Genomic DNA, 27,625 nt, shown 5'->3' with positions numbered 1-27,625 from the left:
ACAAGGCCCAAGCTGACCAAGGGAGCTGAGTGTCCTGGGTCAGAGTGAAACCTGTGACCTTGTGAAGAAAGGCTCCAAACCCCCCATTAGCATCACCCGATGAGCACCCTGAGTTAATCCCACCATAGCCCCCTCAGGGGGGTCCTGCCACCTCCCTCTCGGGCTCACTCAGGGCAGCAGGAGATCACTCCCCAGCGTTGCAAGGGACCTCCCATGGCCCCCAGCTCACCTTTAAGCTCCGAGTTCAAGTTCACGATGAGCGGGGCATTCTTCCAGTCGAAGGTGGTCAGCAGGTGGAGGAAGCGAAGGAAGCCCACCTGAGGGCAGCTGTGGGGGAGAGAGACTGCAGCTATGAGGACCGAGAGAGAACGTACACACATCCCCACACCCCACAGAGACAGGGCGTCCGGGGCAGCGTGGTCCATGAGCCAGGCCACAAACAGGTACCGTGAGCAGATGTGCTAAAGCTGATGGGGGCTAGGAAAGAGTCTCCCCCCTGGCAGATTTTGATCTCTTCAAGGACCCACTTTTGGGTCAAGTAAAATTGCCCCCTCTCATTGCTCCTGTAGCTTAACACAGGGTCAGGGCAAAACATCGTCCCTCAGCTCCTTTCCATCTCCTGTGTCTGCGTCTCTGCCCCAGAGGCAGCTTATCTAGAACAAGGGGAAGGACTGGAGACAGGACTCCTGGGCTCTTTACCTGCCTCAGCTACCGGCTAGCCATCACGTCACCAGAGAGATCAAGTCACTTAACCGCTCAGGGCCTCGGTCTCCCAAGCTGTGCAATGGGGGCCAGCACATGCCCACATTACAAAGCAGCTGAACTGCTTAATGAATGCTGGTGAAGTGTTGCAGGAGTCGTAAAGACACAGGAGATAGTGGAGCAGCCTTGGGCTTCACATGGTGGGCGAGTTTGTGTCTAAAAGCTCAGAGGGGTCCCATACAGGAAGACAGCGCCTAGTGCTCACAAGGCCCGGGAGCAAGCAGCATGCAGTTAAACCTCAGAGAGATGGTCGGTACCGTGGATGGAAGATGCTTACTCCCATTGCCCCTCAGCACAACACTTCCCCCCACCCCTGACCTGGGACAGGTCCCCTATCTCCCATGGAGCAGGGCTTGCTCCCACAGCCTGTGGCCCTTCTGCTTTCCCCACAGTGGTCCCCATTTGATGCCAGAGCGACACAAGCAGCATATTATCTGTCGCTGGAAGTGATGTTGATAGCTGGGGACAGCAACATCTCTCCAGCCTGACCCAGAGGCCTCCTGTCAGCACCAGCCCTCTCTGGACATGCTCTGGTCACAGCCCCAGGGACACGGCCAGGACTCCTGAAGAGATCACTGCCACCTGGAATAACAGTCACAAGCTGGCAGAGGGGAGATTTAGGCTAGATATCAGGAAGCACTACTTCATGGTCAGGGCGGATAGGATCTGGAACCAACTTCCAAGAGAAGTGGTCCTGGCTCCTACCCTGGGGGTTTTTAAGAGGAGGTTAGATGAACATCTTGCTGGGGTCGTTTGACCCCACTATTATTTCCTGCCATGGCGGGGGGTTGGACTAGATGATCTACTCAGGTCCCTTCTGACCCTAGAAACTACGAAACTATGAAACCTCCTCCAGCACAAGCTGCCTGGTCCATGGAGACGAGCACCCCAGCCCTGGGCATCGCAACAATGGACCCAGAAACAGAAGCAGAAGCTGGGTGCTTAGCAAGCCTGAAGCTCTCCAGATGGCAGTCCAAGCTTCTCCGCCACTGGCTTTCACGCCAGCTTGCCCTGCCCACGCAGCTAAGAGGGAGAAAAAAAACCTGAGCCCTATGGACCCCTATTCTCCCCCAACCTGTGTTGGGAGGACGCTTCCTCGCTAACTGACTGGCCCAACCTGGCCTTTCCCCAACTCCTGCCCACAACAGCTATCAATCAGCATTCGCTTTGGATTCCCAAACCTCAGTCCACAAGCTGGGCCATGGGGTGTGGGACACAGCAAGTCACCAATTAAGCATCTATAGCAGGGTGGTCTGTCGGCCAACAGCGTTTGGGAAGCGCCAGACGAGGCCAGGGGCTGGATTCAAGGCCCCCAACCCTCTCCCACACACAATATTTTATACTCACTCAGTTTTGATCTAGTTCCTACGGTTAGGCTGTGAGGAGCCCATGTCTGATACCCAACCATTACTGCAACAGCCCTCGGAGCTGCTGCCAAGGCTGCCAGGGCCTGTTGCCAGCTTTGGCCATTTACAAGGAGCCTAAGCCAAGCTGCAGAAGTGTGGCTAAGCAGAAGACCCCAAAGCCTGTTTTTGAGTGACCACAGCACAAACCTTTGCAGATGTGACAACTAGCTTGGACAGCAAAGTAAAGGAAGCTATCTACATGCCTAAGTAAACCAGTAATGAGAGAGAATTAAACAAAGCACAAGGCCTGAAAGTAGACATTATAAGGAAAGACTATACATTAAATCATCCAAATATGCCACGTTATAGTTCTATCTTAAAATGTCAGTAGTAGCAATTGATGTAATGAATGTGTTAGATGCTATTTTGCTGTAATAGCTGCATTTTTGTAGAGATACCTAGATAACTTGAAAAAACAAAACAGCCTTGTTGGAGAAGACCATAAACTAAGGTAAAGAAGAAACAGAAAAGTACTGAACAGCATTCCAGGATGGGGGGGGAGGAGATAAGAAACCCTCCCTTTTACTTTCCCAAGGATATAAATCCCAGCTAACTGACACCTTCCAAGTTTAGTCCACTCCCAAAAGTTTCAGTGAAACAAAAGATATTTAAATAAAACCAAGCAAAGGTAATTTATTAGACTATCAGAACCAGCCACCTACAAATATGGGGTATCAGCTGGAGGGAAATTTGGAGAACTCAGCAAGTTCAAGACTTGCTGCCAATCTGCACGTTGCCTGCCTCTCCAGTCTGCCCAGCCGGTAAAGGTGAGAGTCTAAAGGTTGTGTGGTCACAGGCAGCCAGATTTTGGGATAAATATCTGGTTTTGTCTTTTGAAGTGCAAGCAGATAAAAAGTCGGGCTATTGACCTGTTTCTGCCTCTTTTATCAGTAGCCACCCCACAAGGTTACCTGCAATCTAGGTAACAGACCATCAGTTGAGGGAAAATCCCTGGGAACCAGCCTGGCCTGAATTCACTGCACGTTGATCATGGCCCTGGGGGGACCGTTTCAGTGGCTGACCTGGGTCAGGGTCAAACCAGTGGCCTGATAACAAGAAGTCCCCAGATGCTGAGCCAGGAAGTCACCTGTCCACCCCTGCTCCTCCTGAGGAAGCGTACCCAAGACTGCCATTCCTGGGGCTCACCTGGGCGGTGTGAAAGGTGCGGGGTGGAGGAAGAGGAAGGCCGCAAGCAGGTCCACGCACTCCTCTGCAAGGCCGTCGCTCAGCATCTGGGCGCTGATCCAGCGCTTGGCGAGCCGGCAGGTGCCGCTGAAGGCGGGGTGCTGCTGCTGCAGCCTGAGGGGAAGGAAGAAAGGAAGCAGCAGCCGTTACAAGTCAAGCCCATGGCAGGGACTGCCTCGATATCCCTGGGCACTGGGCCACGCACTGCAAGTGGACGGGCTGTCTGCAGAACGAATGCAGCCAGCGCTGTATGGGTTCAGAGTTGTTCGGACAGGGAAGGAGAAGATGCGGCAGCACACCTGCCCTTTCACCTCATCGCTGCACCAGCCATTACTTGGGATGCCATGACTCCGCTCTCGTCTGAGCTGGAGGGGAAGGGGCCTCGGAGGCTGCTAGCTGGGTCCCTACTCACAACGTACCTCTCCCCGACCCTCATTCGAGGGCTCTGCCAGGTTCATACCTGTGCCAAGGGCAGAAGGAGGGTTTCCCAACCCACAATGCCCTTTGGGCAGGGGGCTGGACTCAATGATCTTCCGAGGTCCCTTCCAGCCCTAATGTCTATGAAATCTTCTTTCCCCAGTGCTGCTCCCCCTTTCCTACCCAGATGACTCATAATGCACCCCCCACTCCTTCCTCCATCCTTCTCACAACTCTTCCCTCCTTCCTTACCTGTGAGGAGTACAGGACCCACAGTGCATTGCATTCCCCCATAACACCACTCATAGCTCTCTCCTTCTGTGACCCATAAGAGAAAGCTGGACGAACAGTTCCCTACCCACAGTGCAACCCTCTCCCCAGAGCCCCACCAAGAGCTCTCCCTGGCCTTTACGGCTGGAGGCCTGGCCCCTGGCCACAAGACACTTCTCCCTTTCCTTACCCGTGCAGACAGCTAGTCAGATAGGGCAGGTGCAGGGTCTCCAGCTCCAACTGCTGAGATTCCTCCGTATCCCGGTACTTCAGCATCCCCTCTGGGGTCACCACCTCCTTCAGGATCTGGGGCTCCCGGTGATAGGCCACTTGGAGACGGAAAACATAACCATCCTGAGAGACAGGGACAGAAAATTCAGAGGAAGAGTGAGCCAGGGAGGGAGGGCAGGAGCTCAGAGAACCAGGGCAACAAAGACAAGGTATGGCCTTGTCTCTTGCCAGGCCTGAGCCCAGAGACACCCTCCGAGGCAGAAACCATGCTGCACCCCAAAGGCACCAAACTGGCCTCACCAAAAAGAGGAGCTGGGCGCTCTCCTCTGCCAGCCAGGGACCCAAATCGGCTGCCTGGCACTGCCCACTGCTGTTGCCACCCTACAACCATCCCTCCCCTCTCCTGGGCTCCCAAGAACAGGCTGCTGACACAGGACCCCTGCTGCCCTCCTGCCAGGGCTCTTCTCTGTACCTTGTACACATCGGTGTGGGAGGCCGCAGGCCTGCAGAGGAAATGGTGCTGCTGGCTCAGGAGTTCGGCCAGCTGGAGGTGGAAGGCAGCTTTGATACGCTTGATGGCTTCCTTGTCCTGAGGCCACTGCCCGCTCCCCTCCATGTGGCAGATAACTGAGGGGAAAAACACAGGGCAGCAAGAAGATACCAGAAGGGGACATCAGACCAGGAAGAACTTTATGGACCAAACACAGGACTCCTGACATGATCCCTGTATCAAGATGCATAAGTCATTGCCTTGCCCATGCCTCAGCTTCCCCAGCTCACGCACCCTCCTTGCTGCCTCCCCAACCTCCCCTTTACCTTTCATGGGCGGGATGTACGCTGGGCAGGGTTTATCTGCCAGGGGAAGTAGTGACTCCTTCTCTTTGCTCCTCTCGTGGTATGAATAATCCGGTTTCATGGGGGCTGGAGGGAAGACCTAGGACACCAGTGGGCAGGGGGTTACTGGGGGATGGCAGGCAGCAGGGTGGGATGCAGTGCCTGTGGGCCAGCCTAGAGCACAGCCTGCCAGCTGCAGACAGAGCTGGGGACACAGCAGGGCACATCCCACAGCACAGAGGAGATCCCAACGGGTCAGTACCAGCCCTGAAGTGCCTCATATACCCAAAAGCAAGCACTTGGGCCAAGCAGCGAGCTGGAAGCTCACTAGGACAGGGCCTGGCCTCATCATGACAGAGTCTTCCCAACACCTGGGGCCTGTGAGCAGCACTGCAGTTAACAAGTCCTGAGGAAACCATAGTCTCAAGCTCACTCCCCTACCCCAAAGAGCTGCCCTCCCCTGCAACCCTGCCATGGGCCCAAGGCCTTCCTGGTACCCCTCAGACTCACGTCAGTGTACCGCAGCGCCGGGTGCGTGCCCTGCACAGCTGTCACCGTCAGCGGCAGCCCCTCCAGCTTCCACAGCTTGCGGCTCAGGTCATCACAGGAACGGATGACACCAACCATGGCCTCCTCGCCAGTCCCTGCAGGCTGCAAACACCCCTGAACCATCACACAGTGACACACGGGCAGTTGCGCTCTGCAAGGTGCTGCAGGCTCGTTCCCTTCCCAACTCCGACAAGCAACCACACCCCCAGAATCACCCCCACCCCTTCCAGCAGCAACTCTTCAGCTTCCCTGCTATGTGCCAGCAGCACCAGGGGCTGCGGGAGCACCAGCGACTGCTCTTCACAGTCAGACCCTCGCAGATTTGCCACATGGGGGAAGGGAGAAGCAGCAGCACTGCTACGGGCTGTTAAACACTTGCTGCCTCCCACCCCAGAAGTGGCTGCTTTCTGCTGCCAGCGGACACGATCCCTAGAGAAAGGCCCCAGGGAAGCAGAAAGAACCGGACTGAGGAAAGTGAGGGAGAGTCGGAGGAAAAGAGCAAATCAGATGGACGACAAGGGACAACACAACACAGCTGAGACCCACAGAAGTGCACCAAGAGAAGGGAGAGGGCAGGCCCTGTCCTGAACAGCTCAGGCACTTTTCTGGAGACCACATTAATAGAGGGACGGTGGCAAGCAGGAGGCTGCCCAGCTAAGATCAGAGAGCAGGAGGGACATGGAGACAAGGGTTCGCTCCTGTCTGCAGAAGAGCCCGGGTTACAGTGGACATAAACTGAATCCAAGACAGCCACACACTCTTGCTGCAAAACAAGCCCATAGCATCTGGGAACATTGTGGCAGAAGCGTCACCAGCAAGTCAGAGGAAGCGACTCTCCTGCTTCGTTTGATGTTGGGGAGGCCTCCCTGGTGCACTGTGCCCAGTCCAAGATGTTGCACTTCAAGACGGGCACGGGCACATTGGAAAGAGTCCAGCAGAGACAGACAAAAACGATCAGAGGTCTGGGAAGCAAGACTGGTGAGGAAAGGCTGGAAGAACTGGGATGATTTAGTCCGGAGAAGAAAAGACTGATTGGGGGGAAGGGGGTTGATAACAGACTGCATATTATTCAGAGGATGCAGACCAGGTGTTCTCTGCATCCCCAGACAACAGGACAAGGGTCTTAAACTGCACGGGAAATTTTCTCCCTGAGGGAGATTCGGCAGTGCAACAGGCTGCCCTGAGCAGATGGGGCATTCCCATCCTCTCAGGTGTTTCAAATGGCTTCAACCGGGAGCCTCCTGCCAGCCTGAATTTTCTCTAACTTTTTCCTTTAATTCTGTCATGGGCAGAACACAGATACCAAAGGGGGGAGTGCTGATACCCCAGCACCGGGTGCACTGCACATGTGGAAGAGGGAGTGCCACTTCCCCTGGCGCTCACTGCCCCCCTCCCCCCAGCCCCTGACATCTAGGAAGGAGAAGGCGGCAGGGGACACGTTGCAGAGGAGCAGTTCGAGAGCAGCCAGTTCTGTCCCGGGCTCCGCGTACAGCGGATCAGCAGCACCCTCTGCAGGCCCAGCTGGAGACTGCCAGCACCAGAAGGCTGCCCACACCTCTGCCAATCTCAAAGGCTGGTGCAGCTGCTCCTTTTCTCCCCTCCATCTGGGCATCCCCGAGAAACGCCCTGAGGTCCTTGGTGCTATTCTCACAGGCAAATCGGCAGTCCTTACTGCCCACAAAACCTGCCCCATCTCAGGCTCTCTACCCCATTCACTGCCTGGTTGCAGAAGTCCTAATGCACCCGTGCCCACGACCTGCTGCATCCAGGCCCCACGGCCTGGGGTTTGATGGTGGCACTCACCTGCCACCCAGCCTGCTCCCTGCTATGGACTGGAGATGAAGCTGAGAGGTCCGGAGTCTGGGCCCGTAGGTGTCTGGATTGGGTCCCAGCCCCATAATCTGCTGGTAACGGCAAAGCGGAGCACGGGGGGTGGAGGAATCTCCTCTCCAGGCTGCTCAGCTACAAAAACAGTGGCTTTCAAACTAGTTTCTTTCCCCACCCTCAGTCCCAAGGCCCTGGGACAGCACCTCCACCATGTCTCTCTCCAGAAAGCAGGAAGAGTTTGGCACAGGGGTGATGCAGATGAAAAAACCAAGCTACAGCTTCTCCATGGGGATCACCTTAAGACTCATCCTTGGAGGTTTTTAAGACTCGACTAGACATAGCCTTTGCTGGGATGATCTAGTTGGGGCTGGTCCTGCTTGGAGCAGGGGGTTGGACTAGATGTGACCTCCTGAGGTCCCTTCCAACCCTCATTTTCTAGGATCCTATCACCCAGTCCTCAATCAATTAGAAGAGATTCAGCAAGGATAAATGCAAAGTCCTGCACTTGGGACAGAATAACCAAGTGCACAAATACAGGCTGGAGAACAACTTGCTAGGCTACAGTACTGCAGAGAAGGTCCGGGGGAGGAGAGCTGTAGGTGATCATAAGCTGAATATGGGCTAACCATGCTCTTGTTGCAAAAAAAGCCAACAGCAAACTGGCTTGTATTAGCAAACGTGTCACTTGCAAACCAAGAGAAGTGATTCTTCTGCTCTATTCAGCACTGGTGTCCAGGGTTGGGTCTCACACATGGATAGACTGGAAGGGGTCCAGTGCAGAGCAACAAAAATGACTAGTGGCCTGGTGGGAGGCAAGACTGATAACAGAAGTCTCAAAGAACCAGGATTTTTTAGCCTAGATAAGACTGAGGGGGGATTCGATAAGTCTCCAGATACCTGAAGGGCGATTAAAGAACAAAGGGAGATGGCCTTTTTTTTTTCCTGCAACCATAGGGGAGGGGACTAGGAGCAATGGCCTCAAGCTGCAGCAAGGGAAATTTAGGTTGGAGATGAGGAGGAACTTTCTGACTCCGAGGGTGGTCAAGCACTGGAACAGGCTGTCTAGAGAAGCTGTGGCCTCTCCATCCCTGGAAATCTTCAAGTGCAGGTGGAACAGACACTTGGCTGGGATGGTTTAGTCGGGGCTGATCCTCGTTTGAGCAAGGGACTAGACTGTATGACTTCATGGGGAGCCTACCAACCCTACTTCCCTATAATCCAGATAGCACAAGAGCTGCACCACAAGGGCAAGAGACAGGGCTGCTGGTGCCAACATGAACAGCAGCAATAACCTTGGCAAGGCAATGAGGATAAACAAAGGCCAGAGCAGATCTGAGCAGGAATTAGCCCGAGCAGGAACAAAACGAGCGGTGTGGAGGTAGCAATGTGCACAGCCCTTCACAGCACCTCCACCACCACGAGGAGCTCAGATCTGAGAGAAGCAAAGACGGGCCCCAGATGGCTCCAGGGAGCAAAGGCACAAGGCGAGTCTGAGAGACAGGTGAAAAGAAGTACAAGGGTGAACATGGAAGTGTCTGGCCAACAGGAAGCAGGAGACTGCTCCTGTGCCAAGGCAGAGCCTGGCTGAGGCAGGGAGGGGAGAGGGGAGATGGAGAGAATGAGGCAGGGGGCAAGAGGAGCAGCAGAGGGTGCACAGGGTGAGGGCAGCATCCCCACAAAAGGGAAGAGGATGAGTCAAGACTGGCTGTGAGCAGAGATGGAGCCAGTGGGCAGCTTGGAGGACACAGCTGAAAAGGAAGAGGCCTCCAGCGCCTGGATCTGGGAGCAGGGACAAACCGCTGCAAGTGGAAAGGCTGCCCAGGGAGTCACTGTTTCATTCAACACTAAGCAGCCCCTGCTTCAGCTTCCACTTAGCCAGGGGTAGCAGCAGGCACGTGGACAGTTACCGCGCATCAGCTGCTTCAGGGTCAGTTAGTCAGAGGGGAAGAGGAGGCTGCAGTAACCACAGCAAGGTGACCTTGTCACAGAAGGCCCCAGGCATTCGCTGTGCTGGCTCAGGTGTCCTTTCCTAGACCTTTCCAGCCTTGTTGTCCACAACATCTCCCAAAACTGAAGGCCCCCCCCGCACAGCTTTCACAAACCCCAGCCCCTGCACCGGAGAGACCGTACCTCCCGCCTGGTTTTGATCACTGACTCCAGCACAGCTCCCATGTAGCAGATGGAGGATTCGGGAATACCTGCGTGCCTGACAGTGGGACAAAGCAGGAAGGGAGTCAGATAGTAAATGTCCCCCTCACCCCTCCCGGATCTAGCCCCCAGCTCCAGCTCAGGCCCAGCTGGAGCCCAACAGATTTAGCAGGGATGTGGAAGCACCAACATGACTTTTACAGGGCCCAAAGCCAAACACACACACACACCTGCGGGTCCTGCCACAACCCACTTCGCACAAACCAGGCAAGACCTGGGGTCTGACCCAGTACACGGCAGCTATTACGTTATGTTCTCGGGACACACAGCTTCACCCAGCTCCTCCCGCCCTGAGTCCAGAGCCATGCAAGTGCCTTCCAGAGCAGAGGTGGCCTAGATCTGAGAAAGCTTCACACCCACCAGCACTGCGGAGCTGACTCAGGCTACGGCAAACCGAGGAGCCAGCTGGGTTCAATCCTCAGCCTGACAGCCCCCATACGGTATTACAGCTCCTGGCACAGGCACCAGGTAGCTCAGAGATGGCTCCAGGAGCTACTCACAGCTGCAGCAGATGCCTGACGATGCGCTCGGGAATGAGGCGCTTCTGGGCCAGGGTGTCAGCCTGCCACACCACCGCCTCACAGATAGCCCCGTCCTGAAACCGCCTCAGCTCTGACTTCTCCCCCCAAAACCTCCGGAAGTCAGCCGCCTGCAGGGAGGCGACATGGGGAGCATCAGAGCCAGCACAAGGCAAATCAAGGGGAATCCACGCTCACAGGCCCTGCCCTCCCCTGCTGGGTGCAATGAATTGGGTGGGTCTCCACAAGCCTGCCGCAGAGAACAGACTCTCCCAGCCCAAAAAATGCCCCTGCAGCACCTCTGCCAACGAGCCTGGTGATGCCCTCAAGGCTGAACTCCCCTCACCAGGAGAAGGAAACCCAGCTGGGGCAAGCTGCAGGGCCCCTGGCAGGACTGAGAGCACGTGGCACCAGTCCTGGGGAACTGCTGATAGCTACAGCCTCAGAAAGGAGTCCAGGACCCTCTGGGGTCAGGAGCTCCCATGGGCAATACAGAGAAAGCCCCTTCGGGAGAGGCCACAGGATCTAGTCCAAAGTTGCTGCAGCCCACTGGGCTATATGGAGTGGTGCAGAAGACTTGCTCTGAGGCCCCAGACCCACCACAACCCTCCCTGAGTGCTAGAGGCAGGTCGAACCCTGATTAGCACCCAGACCGAGGGAAAACCCAAGCTCCCTGCCCCAGCTCTGTGGCAGGCCATTCAGTCACATCACGCCCTCTTCATCTCCATTCACCACCAGTCATGCCAAACCCTGCTCCTCCTACCTTGATCCCACTCATGCAGCACAATGGTGCCCACCTCCCCTCTGCCTTACCACCAATGCCACCTACCTTCTCCTGAAGCCCCCTCAGAGCAACCCCAAAGCCCCGCTCCCACTGGTCTCCTTCAAAGCCATTTTCCCCTCCCTTGGCCAGGAGACCTATAAGACAGTTCTCAACAGGACCCTCATGGGGGTCCCCAGGTGCTGCCGCAATACAAGTGCAGGGTAGGGAGCCGCCCCACGCTCACCTCCGGCCGGTCTGCCTCGGGGCCTCTCTCCAGGACGCTTGCAGCGAACTCCGGGGCGAGCAGGAGGCCGAATGACAGGTGCCCGATGTCCTTGTGTTTTGGGGGGTCGGCATCGATTGGCCACTGGAGAGACAGAGGGATAAGGCATCAGTGGAAGTGACCTTGCTGTCTATGCACCTGCCTGTGGAGCATGAGATGCAGCAGCAGAATCCGCTGCCCGCTCCTGAGGTCCTCTGGGCTCTGGAGCCCAGGCTGCCATGCCCTCACAACCTCTCCCTAATGCAAGAGCCCCTCACCCCAGCCCCCTCCCACCTGTGAAGGGGGCCCGTTCACCTCAGGTCAGATCCAGGACCTCCCCCAACCCTAGCAAACCTCAGGCCCCATCCGACGCAAGGGAAGCGTAGCCCTCACGGCCAAAACCAGGCGTCTTGGCTAAGACCTGACATAACTCAGCACCAAACAGCTGCCAGAGGAAAACAACTTTCACCCTGTGCTGGGTTTAAACCTGGGGCATAGGGAGCAGACGGTTTCATTAGGCCATGCCCCTCTCCTCTGAGCTGCACAGCCCCCACGGACAGGGTCCCGATGCAAGAATCTCCCCTTCGCCCACAGCAGCATCTGTCTCAGGGAAGCCAGGACAGGGACGCTGCCACCGCTGTCCGCAGGGCAGGGTTACCTCCTGTGTCTGGGGCAAGGAGTGAGTTAGCAGCAGTGCCCGCTCATCCAAGCCTCGTGCCAGCAGGGAGGTGATGAAGGGCAGGGATGTGGCCACATAGTTTCCGCCCCGATCCATCAGCTCATTCAGCAGCTGCATCTTCTTGCAGGCTCCCTGCAGCTTGGAGACCGGCTTCAGGCTGCAGAGGTAGGGAGCAGAGACAGCAGCTTGGTCAGCAATGCCCCTGGCCCCATTCCCTCCCAAGCTAGGCTGCTGAGTGAAGCAGCTCCCCTAAGGCAGGAAGCACCCAGAGGGGTAGAAGCTGTCACAGGACTGGGTGCAGCGGCAACAGCATCATTCATGAGGTCTGGAAACAGCAGCTGGAGGGCAGGACCCATGATGGAAAGGGGCCACATGGGTCACTGACTCCACTCACACAGATGTCCAGCCCAAAACAAGGTCCCCAGAAAGATCTGCGCCCACCCCTCCATAATAAGCCTAGGGCAGGGGTACTCGAATCACAGCCCGCAGGCCGGATCCAGCCCCTGGCACCGTGTCATCTGGCCTGAGGGACTCCTCGTGGATCTGTGGGGAGTGCCACAGGCTGGGGTCCTGCAGACCAGACTGGACACGCAGGGAAACACAAGGCCTGATCTGGTGGAGCAGGGTGGGATGGAGCCCCAGGGCCTGATCCTGGCATGTGGGGGGTGATTAAGGGCCTGATCCTACTCAAGAACCAGCCCCACACCATTTATCTGGCCTGCAAGTCTTCAGTACAGAGTAAACAGAGAGTTTCCAAAGCTGCCTGGCTTGCTCGTGACCACTGCAGGCATCCCCAGCCCTGGGGGTCAGGAACGACCAGGCTGAGGTCAAGCATGCAAACAGCAGCCCTGAGTCCAGGGGGCAGGAGCCTGGCCTGCAGCCTCAGACGGGAGCAAATCTGCTGGGCTGGACCTGGCCATACTTTGGGCTGGATCCTGGCCCGTGCTCCGCATCCAGCTCAGCCAGCTCCTCTCAGAACAAGCCTCCCGCACCCACCGGCCAGCATAGGGGACACTCACTAGAAGACATGGTCAAAGGTCCTGAGCAGGGGCTTGGTGGTCAGCAGCAGCAGCTGGAACCCGTCCACCGTTTTGTCATCTAGGACGTCCATTGAGTGCTTGGCTTCAAACTGCACCTGGGGGAGGAGGAAAGGGGAGAGGGCAGAGATGGGGAGGCATAAATTCACTAGCACTAGCAGCCCAAGCAAATCTCCTTGAGCTCCCCAAAAGCCCCCAGACAGTTGCAAGAGGCATGCTGCCCTCCTCTGACATGGAGGGAGCTCCCAGGCAGCCCTCTCCAGCCACGGGGGCCAGGCTGAGTCCATCAATATGGGACCAAGGCACCCCTCATGACATCTCTCCAAGCCGCCATCTCAGCCAGCAACAGCTGCCCACCCCTGAGTGCTGGTCACCACGGACCTCATACCCACCCCAGGCCCCACCCCACCACAGCTGCAGCATATCACTGTGGAGGTGGATCATTCAGTCCCCAGAGGCGCTAATACCCTGATTGAACCAGTGCTAAAACCCCACAGAAACACTAAAAAAACCACTCTGCACACAGGGAGCCCAAAGCACCCTGCAAAATACTAGCATGCTGCACAGCCCTGCCATCCAAAACGAGCACCCGCCGCTTAAACCCCACCAATGGAATGCAGCTAGCTCTGGGGAGGGGCGCAGCAGCTGTCTGATGGAGGACAACAGCACAGAAGAGAAAGTGCCATGTTCATGGAGAGCTTTCAGAGGCACAAAGCTCTGACTTGGACTCCGGTCCTTGGGAAAAGGACCCATGGGGTCTGCTGACCACAGGCATCAGAAACTCTGCCCAGTTCTCTTGGCCCTGAGTTCGTGGGAAGAGAACCAGGAACAAACCTCCCCGCTGCACCTGAGGGTTCCTCTCAGGTCTCCCCTCTACCAGCTGCCTGCTTAGCTTACTGGACTGGGATGGACGGCAGCACAAGCAGCCAACACGTGCCGCACCTTTCTTATGGCCCCTGTCAGTGAGACACTGCACCGAAACAGGGATTTCATAGTTTCATAGTTTCTAGGGTCGGAAGGGACCTGAGCAAATTTCATAGACATTAGGGCTGGAAGGGACCTCGGGAGATCATCAAGTCCAGACCCCTGCCCAAAGGGCAGGAAGTCAGCTGGGGTCAAAGGATCCCAGCAAGATAAGCATCCAATTTACTCTTGAAGGTGTTCAATGTAGGTGCTTGAACCACCTCCGCTGGCAGGCTGTTCCAGACCTTGGGGGCTCGGACAGGAAAGAAATTCTTCCTTATGTCCAGCCTGAAACGGTCTTGCAGGAGTTTGTGACCGTTCGACCTCGTCATCCCTCGGGGCGCTCTGGTGAACAGACGTTCCCCCAGATCCTGGTGGTCACCCCTGATAAACTTATAGGTGGCCATCAGATCACCCCTGAGCCTGCGCTTTTCCAGGCTAAAGAGCCCTGTGGCTCTCAGCCTGTCGTCGTAAGGTCTGTTTTCCTGACCTCTGATCACGCGCGTGGCTCTCCTCTGGACTCTCTCCAGCTTCTCCACATCCTTTTTGAATTGTGGAGCCCAAACCTGGATGCAGTACTCCAGCTGCGGCCTCACCAAGGCCGAGTACAAGGGGAGAATGACGTCCCGGGATTTGCTCGAGAAGCATCTATGGATGCACGCCAGCGTTTTGGTCGCTTTATTAGCCGCAGCATTGCATTGGAGGCTCATGTTCATCTTGTGGTCAATGATGACCCCCAAGTCTCTTTCTTCCGTAGTGCTATCCAGCGTAGCACTGCCGAGCCTATAAGGGTGCTGCAGGTTTTTCCTCCCAAGGTGGAGGACCTTGCATTTTTCGGTGTTAAACACCATCAGGTTACTCATCCGCCCATTTGCTGAGCCTGTCCAGGTCAGCCTGGATCACCCGCCTATCTTCTGGCGTGGATGCTTTGCCCCAAAGTTTGGTGACATCGGCGAACTTGGCCAGTCCACTCCTGACTCCAATGTCCACATCATTAATGAAGATGTTGAACAGGATGGGTCCCAGGACAGAGCCTTGAGGGACCCCACTGGTCACAGGGCACCATGATGAGTGACTGCCATCAATCACAACCCTCTGGGTCCGACCACGGAGCCAATTTCCCAGCCAGAGGATCGTGGTGGAGCCAAGGCCATAACTGGCCAGTTTGGCCAAGAGGTGATCGTGGGATACCAGATCAAAAGCTTTTTTGAAGTCAAGATATATGACATCAATCTCTTCTCCCTTGTCCAGGTGATAGGTCACCTGGTCGTAGAAGGAAATGAGATTGGTCAAACAAGACCTACCCGCAACAAACCCGTGCTGGCTGTCCCTTAGGATGTTAACCTGGGCCACTCCATCAAGGATGGCCTCCTTAATAAACTTTTCTAAGATCTTCCCCAGGATAGAAGTCAGGCTAATGGGCCTGTAGTTAGCCGGATCCGCTCTCCTCCCTTTCTTGAAGATCGGCACCACATTGGCCTTCTTCCAGTCTTCGGGGACTACACCAGAGTGCCAGGAGCTCTCGAAGACCCATGCCAGGGGCTGGGCTATGACGCTCGCCAGCTCCTTGAGTACCCTGGGGTGCAGGTTGTCGGGGCCGGCTGACTTGAAGGTATCCAGCTTCTCAAGGTGTTCCTTCCCGAGGTCAGCATTTATGGAGGGCAGGGGATCCCCCTCACCCGGACCTCCCTGTCCCATAGCAGGCATGGGCATCCCGTGTGACTGATGAAAGACTGACGCAAAGTACCTATTTAATAGGCTGGCTTTTTCCTGGGCGTCAGTTGTCAGTTGCCCCATCTGGTTTAGCAGGGGTCCAACGTTGCCCTTGCTTTTCCTCCGGCTCCCCACATATCTGAAAAAGGACTTTTTGTTGTCCTTGATGCTTGAAGCTAGTTGGAGTTCAGTTGCAGCCTTGGCTTTCCTTGTTTGCTCCCTGCAGGACCGGACCAGCGCAGAATAATCCTTCTTGGAGGTGAATCCCGTCCTCCATCCTTTGTAGGCTTTCCTTGTTAGCCGCAGGAGGTCCACTAGGTCCCTGGAGAGCCAGGGGGGCTGCTGTGCCTTCTTGCTGCCTTTCCTCCGTGTTGGAATAGATTTAGCTTGTGCACTGAGGATCACTCCCTTGAGAAGCAACCACTCTTCTTGAACTCCCCTCTCCCTGGGGTCACGGTCCCTGAGGGCCTGACCGACTAGCCTCTTGACCTTGTCAAAGTCGGCTTTTCTGAAGTCAAGGACTTCTGTGTTGCTTTACGGCGGATGGTGAAGTTGATCAGCTCGTGGTCGCTGTCACCCAGCTTCCCATGGATCACTAGGTCGCCGACTAGGTCGTCCCCCGTAGCCAGTACCAGGTCGAGCAGCGCTTTGCCTCTCGTTGGCCCATAGACTTCTTGAGTCAGGTTGACTCCCCCTCAGCCTTCTCTTGTGGAGGCTCAACAGGTTCAGGTCCCGCAGCCTCTCCTCAGGGCCTGCCCTGCTGTCCCCTGATCATACAAGTGGCCTCCTCTGGACCCTCTCCATGCTGTCCACATCCCTCTTGAAGTGCGGTGCCCAGAACTGGACGCAGTACTCCAGCTGCGGCCTGACCAATGCCGCATAGAGGGGGAGGATCACCTCCTTGGACCTGCTCGAGATGCATCTGTGGATGCACGACAAGGTGCGGTTGGCCTTCCTGACCGCGTCCCCACACTGCTGGCCCATGTTCATCTTGGAGTCAATGAAGACCCCCAGATCCCTTTCCGCCTCCGTGCTGACGAGGGGAGTTCCCTACCCTGTAGGTGTGGTGCCAGTTGTTCCTCCCCAGGTGCATCACCTTGCACTTGTCTGTGCTGAAACCCATCCTACTCTCGTCCGCCCACCCCTGTAACCTGTCTAGGTCTGATTGTAGCCTGTTGCATCCTTCCAATGTGCCCCACGTCCCCCCCACACCTTAGTGTCATCAGCAAATTTGAACAGGTGCTTTTTACCCCCTCATCCAAATCACTGATGAAGATGTTGAACAGTGCGGGCCCGAGGACCGAGCCCTGCGGACCCCCACTGCCCACGTCCTTCCAGGTTCAGAAGGACCCATCCACTACCACCCTCTGAGTGCGGCCCACCAGCCAGTTGGCAACCCATTTGACTGTGGGGGTGTCTACACCACAGCCCCCCAGTTTCTTAATGAGAACAGGGTGAGAGACAGTGTTGAAAGCCTTCCAGAAGTACAGGAAGACTATATCCACTGCTACCCCTGCATCTAATGATCTGGTGATCTGATCGTAAAAGGCCACCAGGTTGGTCTGACAGGACCTGCCACTGATGAACCCGTGCTGGTTGCCCCTAAGCATGCAGTCCCCCTGCTGGCCCTTCCTGGATGTGCGCCAGAATAATTTTCTCGAACAGCTTGCCTAGGATCGAGGTGAGACTAACCGGCCTATAGTTTCCCAGGTCTTCCTTCCTGTCTTTTTTGAAGATGGGGACCATGTTGGCCCTCTTCCAGTCCTCCGGTACCTCACCAGAGCACCACGAGCGCTCGTACAGCCGTGCCAGGGGACTTGCAATGACCTTGGCCAATTCCTTCAGAACTCTAGGGTGGAGATCGTCCGGACCGGCTGACTTGAATACATCCAACCCCTCCAGAAGCTCCCTAAGTAAATCCTCGCTAACCCGTGGCCCAGGTGTGCCTCCCCCCGGGCCCGAGGGGGGCCCAGCAGGGAGGTGGCTGTTCTGATTTCTACAGCAATGAACAGAGGAGGGCATCTGAGGGCAGGGAGGAGCCAGCTCCTTGCTCCCTGCTGGGTGGTGCCAGGCAAATCAGTCACTGCACAGGCACAGGGACAGACTGACCAGGACAGAGCTGGTGACAAGAGCCTGCTCCCCGGATGGGGAGTTGGGACAGGGACGCAGAAGTGGCCAGGCCCTTCAGGGACCCCGCCCCTGCCAGTACCTGCTTGTATGTGCTGGCAGTCATGTCTGCGCAGAGATTCACCAGCCCCGAGGGGTCTACGAAGACCACTTCAAAGGCCTGCTGGAAGTCGGTGAGGGTGGGCTGCGAAAGAGAGAGAAAAAAAGAGAATACAGGGTAGCACCAAGGAGCAGTATGAACAGGCTCTGCACTGCCCAGATCTGCTGAGTAACAGCAAAGGGCAAGTGCAGAGTATGGACCAAATGGGCCTCTGGGTAGACAGGCGTTGGTGCCGCTTGGCAGAGGCTAAGGGATGTGCCCATGGGCACACAGGAAGCCACCGGCAGAGTGGACAATGAAAGCCAGGAGCCCATGCTCCATTCAGCCCCCAGACCACTGGGCTGCATTTGTTCCTTACCAGAGAGCCATCCGTGTCCTTCGAGAGGCTGATTCCCTCAACGCTCAGGTCTGTGGTGGCTGGGGACAGAGGAGAGGATCGGTGCTGTGCTGGGCTAGGCACAGGGCAGAGAACCTCCTGCGTGAAGGCTTTTAACCTGGTGGCAAGACACCAGCCTGCAGCTGGGCCCTGCAAGGGCCACCACATAAACAAGACTGTGGTGATTCCCCACTCACGCCCAGGGCAGGCCACAGGCATCTAGCTCCCCTTGCCTCTTACCCTCCTCCCAGAGGACGCTGTGCAGGATCTTACAAGCCCAGACTCAGGCCCAGCCTGGGCAGCGCCCAGGTCAAAAACAGTGATGCATCTGCCATCCCCTCAGGACTCTCGGCCCTGACCAAACCACACCAAGGGTCCTGCTGAGCTCTCCTCTCACAGAGCGCCTGGGCACTCACCCAGGAACTGCAAGGCGTTCCTCAGCACCTGGTAGCCACTCATCATCCTGCTGATCTTGTGCTTCGTCAGTAGGTAGGCGACCAACATGGAGGCCACAAAGCCACTGAAACCCCCCAGGCCCTGTGGAGAGGAGATACAGAGCTGGAGACTGATCCTCATGGCCAGGGCTTTCCTCCTACAGGGGCAAGGCCCACAAGATGCCTGTGAGCACATCAGGAGGCCAAGGACAGGCCCAGGAGCCCCAGGCTGAGCTGGGTGCACAAGGTGAAGGGAGACTGCCCTCCTCATACCCCGGGGACTCCCACAGCATTGCCTGCAGTGATGCTCGACCCTAGGACAGCATATGGCACTCTGTGATCCAAAGGTTTGTGTCACCTCCAATCCCGCTTCCCTGTGGGACCCAGCCCCGCTACAAAGGGTTTGGGATGAAGCCACAGAGCTCCAACTCCCTCACAGAAACGGGAAGGCCAGCCCGACTCAAGGCAGTTGCCTGGGGCAGGGGAGGCCTAATGGCTATCTGGAGAGCAAGACCCTTGAGGCAGCAGGGCCCTGCACACCTAGGCCCAAGCCATCCCCCAGCCAGGGGAAGGCACTAAGCAGAGAGGGCCAGCCCTGGCCGCCAGCCTACCTTGTCCAGCTCCCGCTGGTGCAGCCAGACCTTGAGGAGGGCCACACCGTCCCTCATGCCCGGGAAGTCAGCAGCCGCACCAGAAAGGAAGTGGAGGTGAGACTCCAGCACCGTGTCGCAGAGGAAGGAGTTGTTGTAGTGCGGGGTGGGGGGCTCGGTGGCTCCTGAGGGGGAACAGACCAGCACCACCAGTTAGGAGAGGCTCTGACAGGTGGAAACCAGATGAACCCTCTGCTTCCCCATCCAGCATCAGTGCAGGAGCCAGCTCCTGCACACAGCTGGTGTCACTGAGGAGCCCCATCAGCATCCAAGAGTGCAGCACATGGAAGCCTCCCACCCTCTCAGCCCTGCCACACCCCACCAGGCTGCAGCGTGCACCATGGGGCAGACACTCTCTGGCCACGCAGATGCTTTATACAGCAGCAAGGCACAAAGGCAGGGCAGGAAAGGCATCTCACTAGGGCTGCAGGGGCACAGGCTCAAGTCACATGCCAGGCTTATGCTCAAGGTGCTCCTACTATAAGTGGGTGCCTGGTCATTCAGGCTGGAGGAGTCAAAGGTGGCGGGATGCAACACCACCCACATCGCTGCATGCTGCTGGCTGCAGAACCCACCTACCCTTACCACACCGGCCAAGTCCCAAAGCCCTGACCTTTATCCACCCACAAATGCCCACCCCTCAGAGAAACCAGCATGCCCAGTTCTCCTCCCTCAAGCCAGGCCACAGCCTGGAGACCCCTGTTCCATGCTTTCTGACCCTACCTTCCCCGGGGGCAGCCTGCTCCAGGAACCAGGCCAAGCGGACATTGTTCTTGCTGGGATGGAAGCGGCTGGGCTTGAAGAAGCCTGAGGCAGGGCAGGCATAGAGTCGGACAGTCACCAGCTTCTCGTCTTTGCCTGCAAGCACAAGAAGGTGGAGTAGAGGTAAACACGGGCATCAGCTCAGAGACAGGCAGCATCCCCTTGGCCTTGGATGGGCTTTTTCCACTTCTGGATCTTCCAGGCACCCCTGTGCCACATCCCCTGGGGGCTCCCAGAGCTCCCCATGCCCCCAGCTCAGATCCCCCAACACCCCATGCCCAAGGCCAGGGCTGCCAACAAAGCAGTTCCTCTCTCAGGTGCCTCTCACAGCTCCACGGCCTCCCTTTGCTCTCCCCGCTGCCAACCCTCATGGCCCTCTGCCTGGCCAAGGGCCTTGTCCTACCAATGCAGGACTCAGCAGCCTCACGGGGAGTACACCCTTGGATTAATACAGCCTCAAGCCAAGAAGGGGCCATTTGCAGCTCAGGGAAATCGCGGGCACTGCAGAGGCAGAGCAGGGAGTCCAGCCAGACCAGGCACATCATGGCTGGGCTCACTGCTCTCCAGCCCTCCACCAGTGCAGCCAAACATCCCCCTGTGGAGCTAGAGGGAGTCTGGGAAGTCCGTGACTCCCTTCCCCAGCCCCATCAAAGCTCTGCAGAGGGCATGAGCCACTTCCAAAGCCCCTTAGTCTCCCCCACCTCTGCCTTTGCTTTTCTAGTCACACAAACTGCACCAGTCAGGCCATGAGGGTGAGACTCAAGGACTGACCCCTAGACCTGTTCTCTGCTAGGGCTGGTATCAGTTTCAGGCCATGGGGGCAGTCCAGGCCAGCCCCACCAGTCCAGGCACTGCTTGGTGCAACAGTTCAACCCACTCTCCAAGCTCTGTAATGCTACAGACCCAGTGAGGAAGCGCAGAGAGGCCCCCAGCTTGGTACCTTGCGGCCGAAGGAGCAGGACGGGCTTGAGGTGGTTGCTGTTCGCGTAGGCAAATTTGATGCTGCCAAAGAGCTGCTTCTTGGCAAGGTGCTGCGCGATGTGAGCCAGGTACAGGGCCCTCTTCCGGTAGTACCGCTGGTTCAGGTGGTCTTTGTCCTGGAAGATCTCCTGAGCAAGAAAGAGCAGCAGAAATAGTTTCCACCCACCGCATGCCTCAAGCCAGAGATGCTGACATGCTGCCAACTTGCAGCCACCTCTGGGGTGAGAAGACCGCAGCCAGCTGAGCAACAGTGAGGTGCACGGCACCACCCCTGATACCACCCAGTTAGGACCATGTGGAGCAATACAGAGCTGCTCCACTGACTGCTGACTCTAGCAGCTGATTTCAGCTCAAACCCAGGGGTATCAGGGACAGAGAAAGCACCTGGGGGCCACACCTGGCCTGTCAGGAGCTGTTTGCAGCAGATAACCTCAGCCTGTGATGGCACCCGGCCTCAAGGCAAGACACTGGGCAAGAGGTCACAGACTGGGGGATGGTGGCACCGCACCAACCCCATGCATGCTGGGAGCTCGCATGCTCAGGCTCACCCTTGGCATCGTCACAGCCACGTCAACATTGATCTCCGGCTTGATACACGTGCCCAGCAGGTAGCTCCCCACCACCTTCACTGCAGCCGGAGGCAGGAAATGGAACTTCCCCTTCACGCCGAAAGGCACCTGCAGCAACGGGACTCTCACATGCTTGGGGAGCCAAGTCTGGTCAGTGATCTGGGGAAGGGAGAAAGGAGTGAGGGATAACCCAATGCCCCCAGAGCTGCCAGGCTCACCCGGGCACCAGGGAGGGCAGCTTCAACCCATCACCCACAAATACAGCCATGGAAGGGAGAGAACAGGGCTCTGAACCATGGGGCTTGAGATCCAGTCCCCGCTTCCTGGATTCCCTGCCTGCACACTCCAGTGCCACTTCAGGGCCTCTTGGGGACAGGCTTACGCACCCCAGGAAGCAGGTTTTCTGCAGGGTGAGCCCTGAGCAGGGTACCCAAAGGGCCAAGCTGCTGACTTGGCCCCTTTACAAGCAGCCACAGTGCTGCCCCCTGCCCCAGCTGTCCCGGGAACCTACGTCCGCCTCAGCGGTCTCAGGGACAGTGCTGAGCAGGGTGTTGATTTCATGGAGGAAGGCGTCAATCCGCTGCTTCTTCTTCTCCTTCAGCCTCACCTCCTTCAGGAGCTCCTCGATCTGCAAAAGAAGGAAGGGCAGGCTGGGCTCACAGCTGCTTTTTATCCACCCCCAGGCAGTAATAGGGGGTAAAGCTCTCTCCTCAAGGATGAAGGGGGAGTAACTCCTAACCCTCTGTCCTCCAACCATCAGCAGCTCCCTCCTGACTGGATGCCCAGCTGATATGGCTGTGTAAGACCGACCCCCCCGCCTCCCCCCAGCACCACCACAGACACATGGCATCTCGCACCTCCTCCTGTTGCTGTTGCTCCATCCCGAGCAACACGGATGCCTCCAGACACACCACTGATTCCAAAAGAGAGCCGCAGGCTGGTGTGCCTGGCCATGCCAGGGCCCGGATACACCAAAGGGTTATTTTGGTGTAATCAGCCTTTATGCTGGACTAAGAGGAGCAGACACACAGTGTAGGGCCCTCCACCAAGGTAACCCGAGTCCAGGGCAGCGTTACCTCGTGGTGAAACAGTAAACAAGGCTGGTGCAAGTCTCACCAGCATACACATCGTGCGTCTCCAGCTTATCCCAGAATAATCACTGCTCCCAGGCAATTTACATCAGGGCACAAACCAATGCAAGATACCCCAGTGTAAATGTTTTGCCCGCCCAGACCTGAAACTCGCAGAGAAACAGCCTACGAGTCAGAACTGTTCCTCCAAGGCCAAGCCTCTAGTCGTCTCGCCTGACCCCCTGCCAATCTCTTTCACCAAGCTAGCCCTGGCGTTAGGCCTCTTATATTCGTTCTGTAGTTGCTGGTTTTCCATCCAGGCATCCACTGGGATGTGAAGTGGAGCCCTCCGACACTATCAACCTGAGCCACTCTCCAGAGGGCCCCCAATTCTACACAAGATGCTCTATTTCTGCTTCTCAAAAGTACAAGAAACTTCTCCCCGCACTGACATGGTCTCCTGCCCACAGGTAACTCTTCCATACCCCACAGCACCTGCTATGTTCCCAACAAGTCCAGGGACTCCTGTCCAATTCTTTCCCAACACCCACAAAACGTGGAAACCAGCCCTGATACTACAAGCAGATCCCCAAAGTGGACCTCAGGACCCTGCACAGTCCAAATGGCAGGCCCAGGAAAACCCCACACTCAATCAGAGGCTAAACCAGTGATTCTTAACCAGGAGGCCCTGACACCCTGGTGCCTTGAAATCCTTTTAAGGCTGCTACACAATATTAGCTATGTAAGATATGCGACCACCTACATGACTCACAAATAAAACCTAGAGATTTCCAAAAGGAATCCAGCTTGTCAAAATCATTCAGCTTGCTACACTTTTTTGCAACAGAAGTGGTATAGTATTTAGTCAAGAAACAAGCAAAAGCTCAAAGCTAGCCGTTTCCAAGGGGTGCCTTGAGTCTAAAGAGATTAGGAACTACTAGGCTAGAAGCACTGAGCCACCTTAACAGCAGCACTTTCAAGAAAAACATCACCTCTTGGTGCATCCACACCAAGAATACACTGCTCAGTTCTGGTCCCCAGACCTCAAAAAGGGAAGAGAAGAACTAGGGAACGTGCAGAGAAAAGCAACAAGGATGAGTAGTAGTATAGAGGGGCTTGCATAGGAAGAGAGACTCAAGAGGCCAGGCCTGTTCAGTTTAGAAAAGAGACACTTGAGTGGGGGGACATGAAAAGGGTTTGCAAAATGCTAAGGGGTGAGGAGAAAGTCAATATTCTCCCTTGCAACATGAGAACTAGAGGTCACACAAAAAGGAACTAGTCGGTAGTAAGTTTAAAACTAACGCAAGGAAGCTGTTTTCCCGGCGTGTCATTAGTGTGGAACTCGTGGCCTCTAGACGTGCGGGGAGCTGACAGTTTAGCCACGTTTAAAAAGGGACTGGACACATTCTTGGAGGAAAAGGGCATCGGTTGCTATGGAGTGTGGCAGTGACAGGCATGGCTGCTGAATCAGAGCATCCTAGATGTTAAATGCTAGAGGCTGGAAGTGGGAGAGGAACAGGGGAAAAAACCCTAGTTAGACGCCATTCGCTCTCCCTTTCAACATCTGCCGCTGTGTGACACGGGAGACTGGGCAAGATTATGGTCTGACCCAGTAAATGGCAATTCTTGTTTTTATGCCTCACAAAACTGGACCAAGGGTGACTCAGTTGGGCAAAGAATCATCACAGAAACGATGGCTCCAGAAGAGAAAAGAGAGGGGCAGCAGAAAGTATTTCAGAATCCCACCTTCCCCCCACATTTTTCAACCAGCTCTGCTTTCCTAACAACACAGGGAGGATTTGTTGGCCCTGGAGCTATGGACTCAGCAGCCTGCCTCCTCACCCCCTGCGAGGGAGGTCAAGGTTACTGTGCCCATTGCACAGGGGGGCAGAGAGATATCAAAGCTGGGGAAGTCAGGGCAGAGCTGGGAATGGGGCCTCACAGCTCTCAGGGCTGTGACCCCTTCACTCCATCCTGCTGCCTCCCAAACCTCCCAATACGCAGCACAGGGCTGACAGTGTAAGCAGAGCACCAGTAAGGTCCCTTGGCCCCTGACCTGCAGGCGAAGGAGGCTGGAATGGAAGAGGTTCTCCGTCTCCTTCAGCTGGCTCAGCTCCTCGTTGGTGGGTGGCTTGTACAGGTCGGCTCGGCTGAGCTTCACTGGCTGCAGGACACCATCTGGAGCAGACACCCTCTTCTTCCCCTGGCGCCTGCCTTTCTTGCTGACGTCCTGATTCTCCTCCTCCTCCACAGCCTCCACATCTCCCCCGGCATTGCTGACCACCTGAGATAACAGAGAAACAGCCTGTGCTGACTACAAGCCTGTGAACAAACCCTACAGGGCGGAAGAGCAAGCCCTGGCAACCACCACTCCCATGCTCACCGGCAGTCAACAAGTTCAAGCTGAGATGTGAGCTGATGGCTTTAGCCCTCTGCATGATTTTACTGGGGATTGGGTTTTGTCACATGCCCTGCTGGGACTTAAACCCAGAGGCTCGTGGCTAGAGGGTCTTGCCCTTCCACTCAAGGTCAGACTTACACTGCATTTGGGGTCAGGAAAGAATTCTACTCCATGGTCAGATTGGTATGGACTGGGGGGGGGGTCTGCCTTTCTCTCTAGTGGGGGGCATGTCCTTTACTGGGCATCTTGCAAGCATATATGAACACCCTTGGCAGCAACAGGATGGTGGCCGCCGCAGTCCCCCTGCTTTCCCTGCGGCAGGTTCGGGTGTGATGTCTGGGACTGTGTCAGAGTTGACTGTGTTGCTTTGCTAAGAGCTTGGACAGCAGATGTGTCTGGACTGGTTTGGCCAGGAATAATCCTACCCCAGGCAGGAGGCTGCACTAGATGTGACCTCTGGAGGTCCCTTCCAGCCCAACTTCACTAGGACTTTACCCACCACCAGAGCTGGCCCACACTGGACCCCTTCATAGCCATCTCAACAGAACAGGCAAGGACCAAGGAGCCCTAGTGAGAGGACCGACACCCAGTACATGGAGGGTCAGGAACTGGCACTGCCACACAAATGCAATCATGAATGGCTTAGAGAACACCACCAGAGATCTGCGATTCATCAGCTCCCACAGACCAAGAACCTGGGGCCTGGTAAGGGAATGACAGGGAGCAGGTTTGGAGCACAGGAGAGAAAGGCTTTTAATATGGACTCCCACAGCAGTCTTGCAAGCACACCAAGGACATACGGGTTGGATGAATGGACTGCGAAGTGGAGAGAAAGCTGGCTGGATAGCTGGGCTCAGATGGTACTGTGAGCCTCCCCAGTTCTGAACAGAGGAGAGGAATCACTGCCCTCAATCTGCTGACAATGCTCCTACCAATGCAGCCCAGGATGCCAGGAGCCTTCTGGGCAACAAGGGCACACTGCTGGCTCCTGTTCAGCTTCTTATTCCCTGTCCCCCAGGTCCTTTTCTGCAGAGCTGCTGCCCAGCCAGTCCCCCTCATCCTGTCCCGGTGCAGGGGCTCGCTCCCTCCTAAGTGCAGGACTTTGCACTTGTCCTTGTTGAACTCCATGAGATTCCCTTTGGTCCAATCCTCCAATCTATACATGCAAGTGCACGCGCTTGTGCATGCACATCTGCATGCTAGTACATTTGCATGGGTGATCGTGTGCACGTGTCTGTACGCATGGGGGAACGCATGTTTGTAGATGTACATGAGTGACTGCATTAACATGTGCATATGTGTGCACAAACAGCAACTGCATGTACCCACCTGCATGCATGGGTGAGTACATTTCCACATTTATGTGTATACATGTCTGTGTTCTTGCGTGTGTACAAAGCAACTGCACTTACATACCCAGACATATCCATGTCCTTATGTGTATACACATCTGTGCACGTGACTGAATGCCCATCCATATGCTTGTGCACGTATGTGGGCAATTGTGTGTACACGTCTGTCTGCATGAGTGAGTGCAGGTCCATGCACTTGGACACTTGGATGTGTACATACAACTGCACATGTGCATAAGTGCTTACATGTCTATGTGCATGGGTGAGCACACGTCCGTGTGGCTGTGCACACCCGCGTCCTTGCACACGTGTGACTGCACGACGCCGGGCATATGCACGTGCAGTACAGATCACGCGTGCGCGCGCACGGCAACGGATGCACACCTGCGTGCCCGGGGGTGAGCACGTGCACCGGCCCGTCTGTGTGCAGCCTGGGTACACACGCGTGTGCGCGGGGAGTGCGTGCCCGTGGGCACCCCCGTCCCTACACGTATGCACGGGGCCGTTATCCCGCGCTAGACCCCCGCCCCGCCCGAGACCCGGCCCCCACAACCCTCCGGTACCTGCTCGCTGCGCCCCGCGCCCCGCGCCGCCTCCATCCCGGCCCCACGTGCGGCTCAGCCGCCCCTGCTGCCGCCAGCGCCCGCGCCACCGCTTCCGATTGGCCGAGGCGCTAACCCTCCGCTCCCATTGGTCCATCGAGCCTGTGAGGGCTCTCACGGCCCGCCCACTGAGCAAGTTTGCCTGAGAGGTCGCAGGAAGCCTTTCGATTTCCGGCGGATTTTTGCGACGCTTTTACGCCGTCGGCAACTGCCCCCCCCCCGCCCGCCGTTCCCTAGCACCTTGTATCGTGGCTGCTGCTCCTTCCTCTGTCTGGGGGGGGCGCCCTGGGGCCAGCGCATCGCAGGCCCTTGCCTCAGTTTCCCTGGAGCCCCTCCTCCCAAGGCAGCGTGGCCCCAGCATCACTCAGGGGTGCTTGTAACTATGGCAATAGGCCCAGGAGGTAGGGGCCCAGCCCGGAAGTGCTTGCAACCATGGCAATAGGCCCCAGGAGGCAGGGACCCAGCACAGAGATGATGTAACCATGGCAACAGGCAGGGCCCCAGCCCAGAAGTGCTTGTAACCATGGCAACTGGCCCAGGAGGCAGGGACCCAGCACAGAGTTGCTTGTAACCATGG

General features: G+C 56.5%; 1 protein-coding gene across 1 annotated transcript in view; it reads right to left on the bottom strand.

Annotated features, from left to right (window-relative positions):
• Nucleotides 1-27,094, bottom strand: part of NOL6 (nucleolar protein 6) — a 54,847-nt gene extending 27,753 nt beyond the window's left edge. Inside the window, exons 1-21 of the mRNA XM_090037606.1 lie at nucleotides 27,010-27,094; nucleotides 24,750-24,977; nucleotides 22,135-22,251; nucleotides 21,603-21,782; nucleotides 21,014-21,182; nucleotides 20,035-20,169; nucleotides 19,273-19,436; nucleotides 18,644-18,764; nucleotides 18,210-18,268; nucleotides 17,834-17,935; nucleotides 12,931-13,046; nucleotides 11,891-12,068; nucleotides 11,215-11,337; nucleotides 10,190-10,338; nucleotides 9,612-9,687; nucleotides 5,616-5,756; nucleotides 5,088-5,205; nucleotides 4,744-4,898; nucleotides 4,231-4,394; nucleotides 3,315-3,467; nucleotides 230-327 (exon numbers count right to left, since the gene is read on the bottom strand). Coding sequence (XP_089893732.1) covers nucleotides 230-327; nucleotides 3,315-3,467; nucleotides 4,231-4,394; nucleotides 4,744-4,898; nucleotides 5,088-5,205; nucleotides 5,616-5,756; nucleotides 9,612-9,687; nucleotides 10,190-10,338; nucleotides 11,215-11,337; nucleotides 11,891-12,068; nucleotides 12,931-13,046; nucleotides 17,834-17,935; nucleotides 18,210-18,268; nucleotides 18,644-18,764; nucleotides 19,273-19,436; nucleotides 20,035-20,169; nucleotides 21,014-21,182; nucleotides 21,603-21,782; nucleotides 22,135-22,251; nucleotides 24,750-24,977; nucleotides 27,010-27,045 — 2,782 coding nt within the window. The 5' untranslated portion in view covers nucleotides 27,046-27,094. The remainder of the gene's footprint in view (nucleotides 1-229; nucleotides 328-3,314; nucleotides 3,468-4,230; nucleotides 4,395-4,743; nucleotides 4,899-5,087; nucleotides 5,206-5,615; nucleotides 5,757-9,611; nucleotides 9,688-10,189; nucleotides 10,339-11,214; nucleotides 11,338-11,890; nucleotides 12,069-12,930; nucleotides 13,047-17,833; nucleotides 17,936-18,209; nucleotides 18,269-18,643; nucleotides 18,765-19,272; nucleotides 19,437-20,034; nucleotides 20,170-21,013; nucleotides 21,183-21,602; nucleotides 21,783-22,134; nucleotides 22,252-24,749; nucleotides 24,978-27,009) is intronic.
• Between the last annotated feature and the right edge of the window lie 531 nt (nucleotides 27,095-27,625).

The sequence above is a fragment of the Crocodylus siamensis genome, chromosome 3 (assembly GCF_052110815.1).
Source record: "Crocodylus siamensis isolate JL-2025a chromosome 3, ASM5211081v1, whole genome shotgun sequence".
NCBI lineage: Eukaryota > Metazoa > Chordata > Crocodylia > Crocodylidae > Crocodylus > Crocodylus siamensis.
The sequence above is the reverse complement of the archived record's forward strand: the minus strand, read 5'-3'. Positions and strand labels throughout refer to the sequence as shown.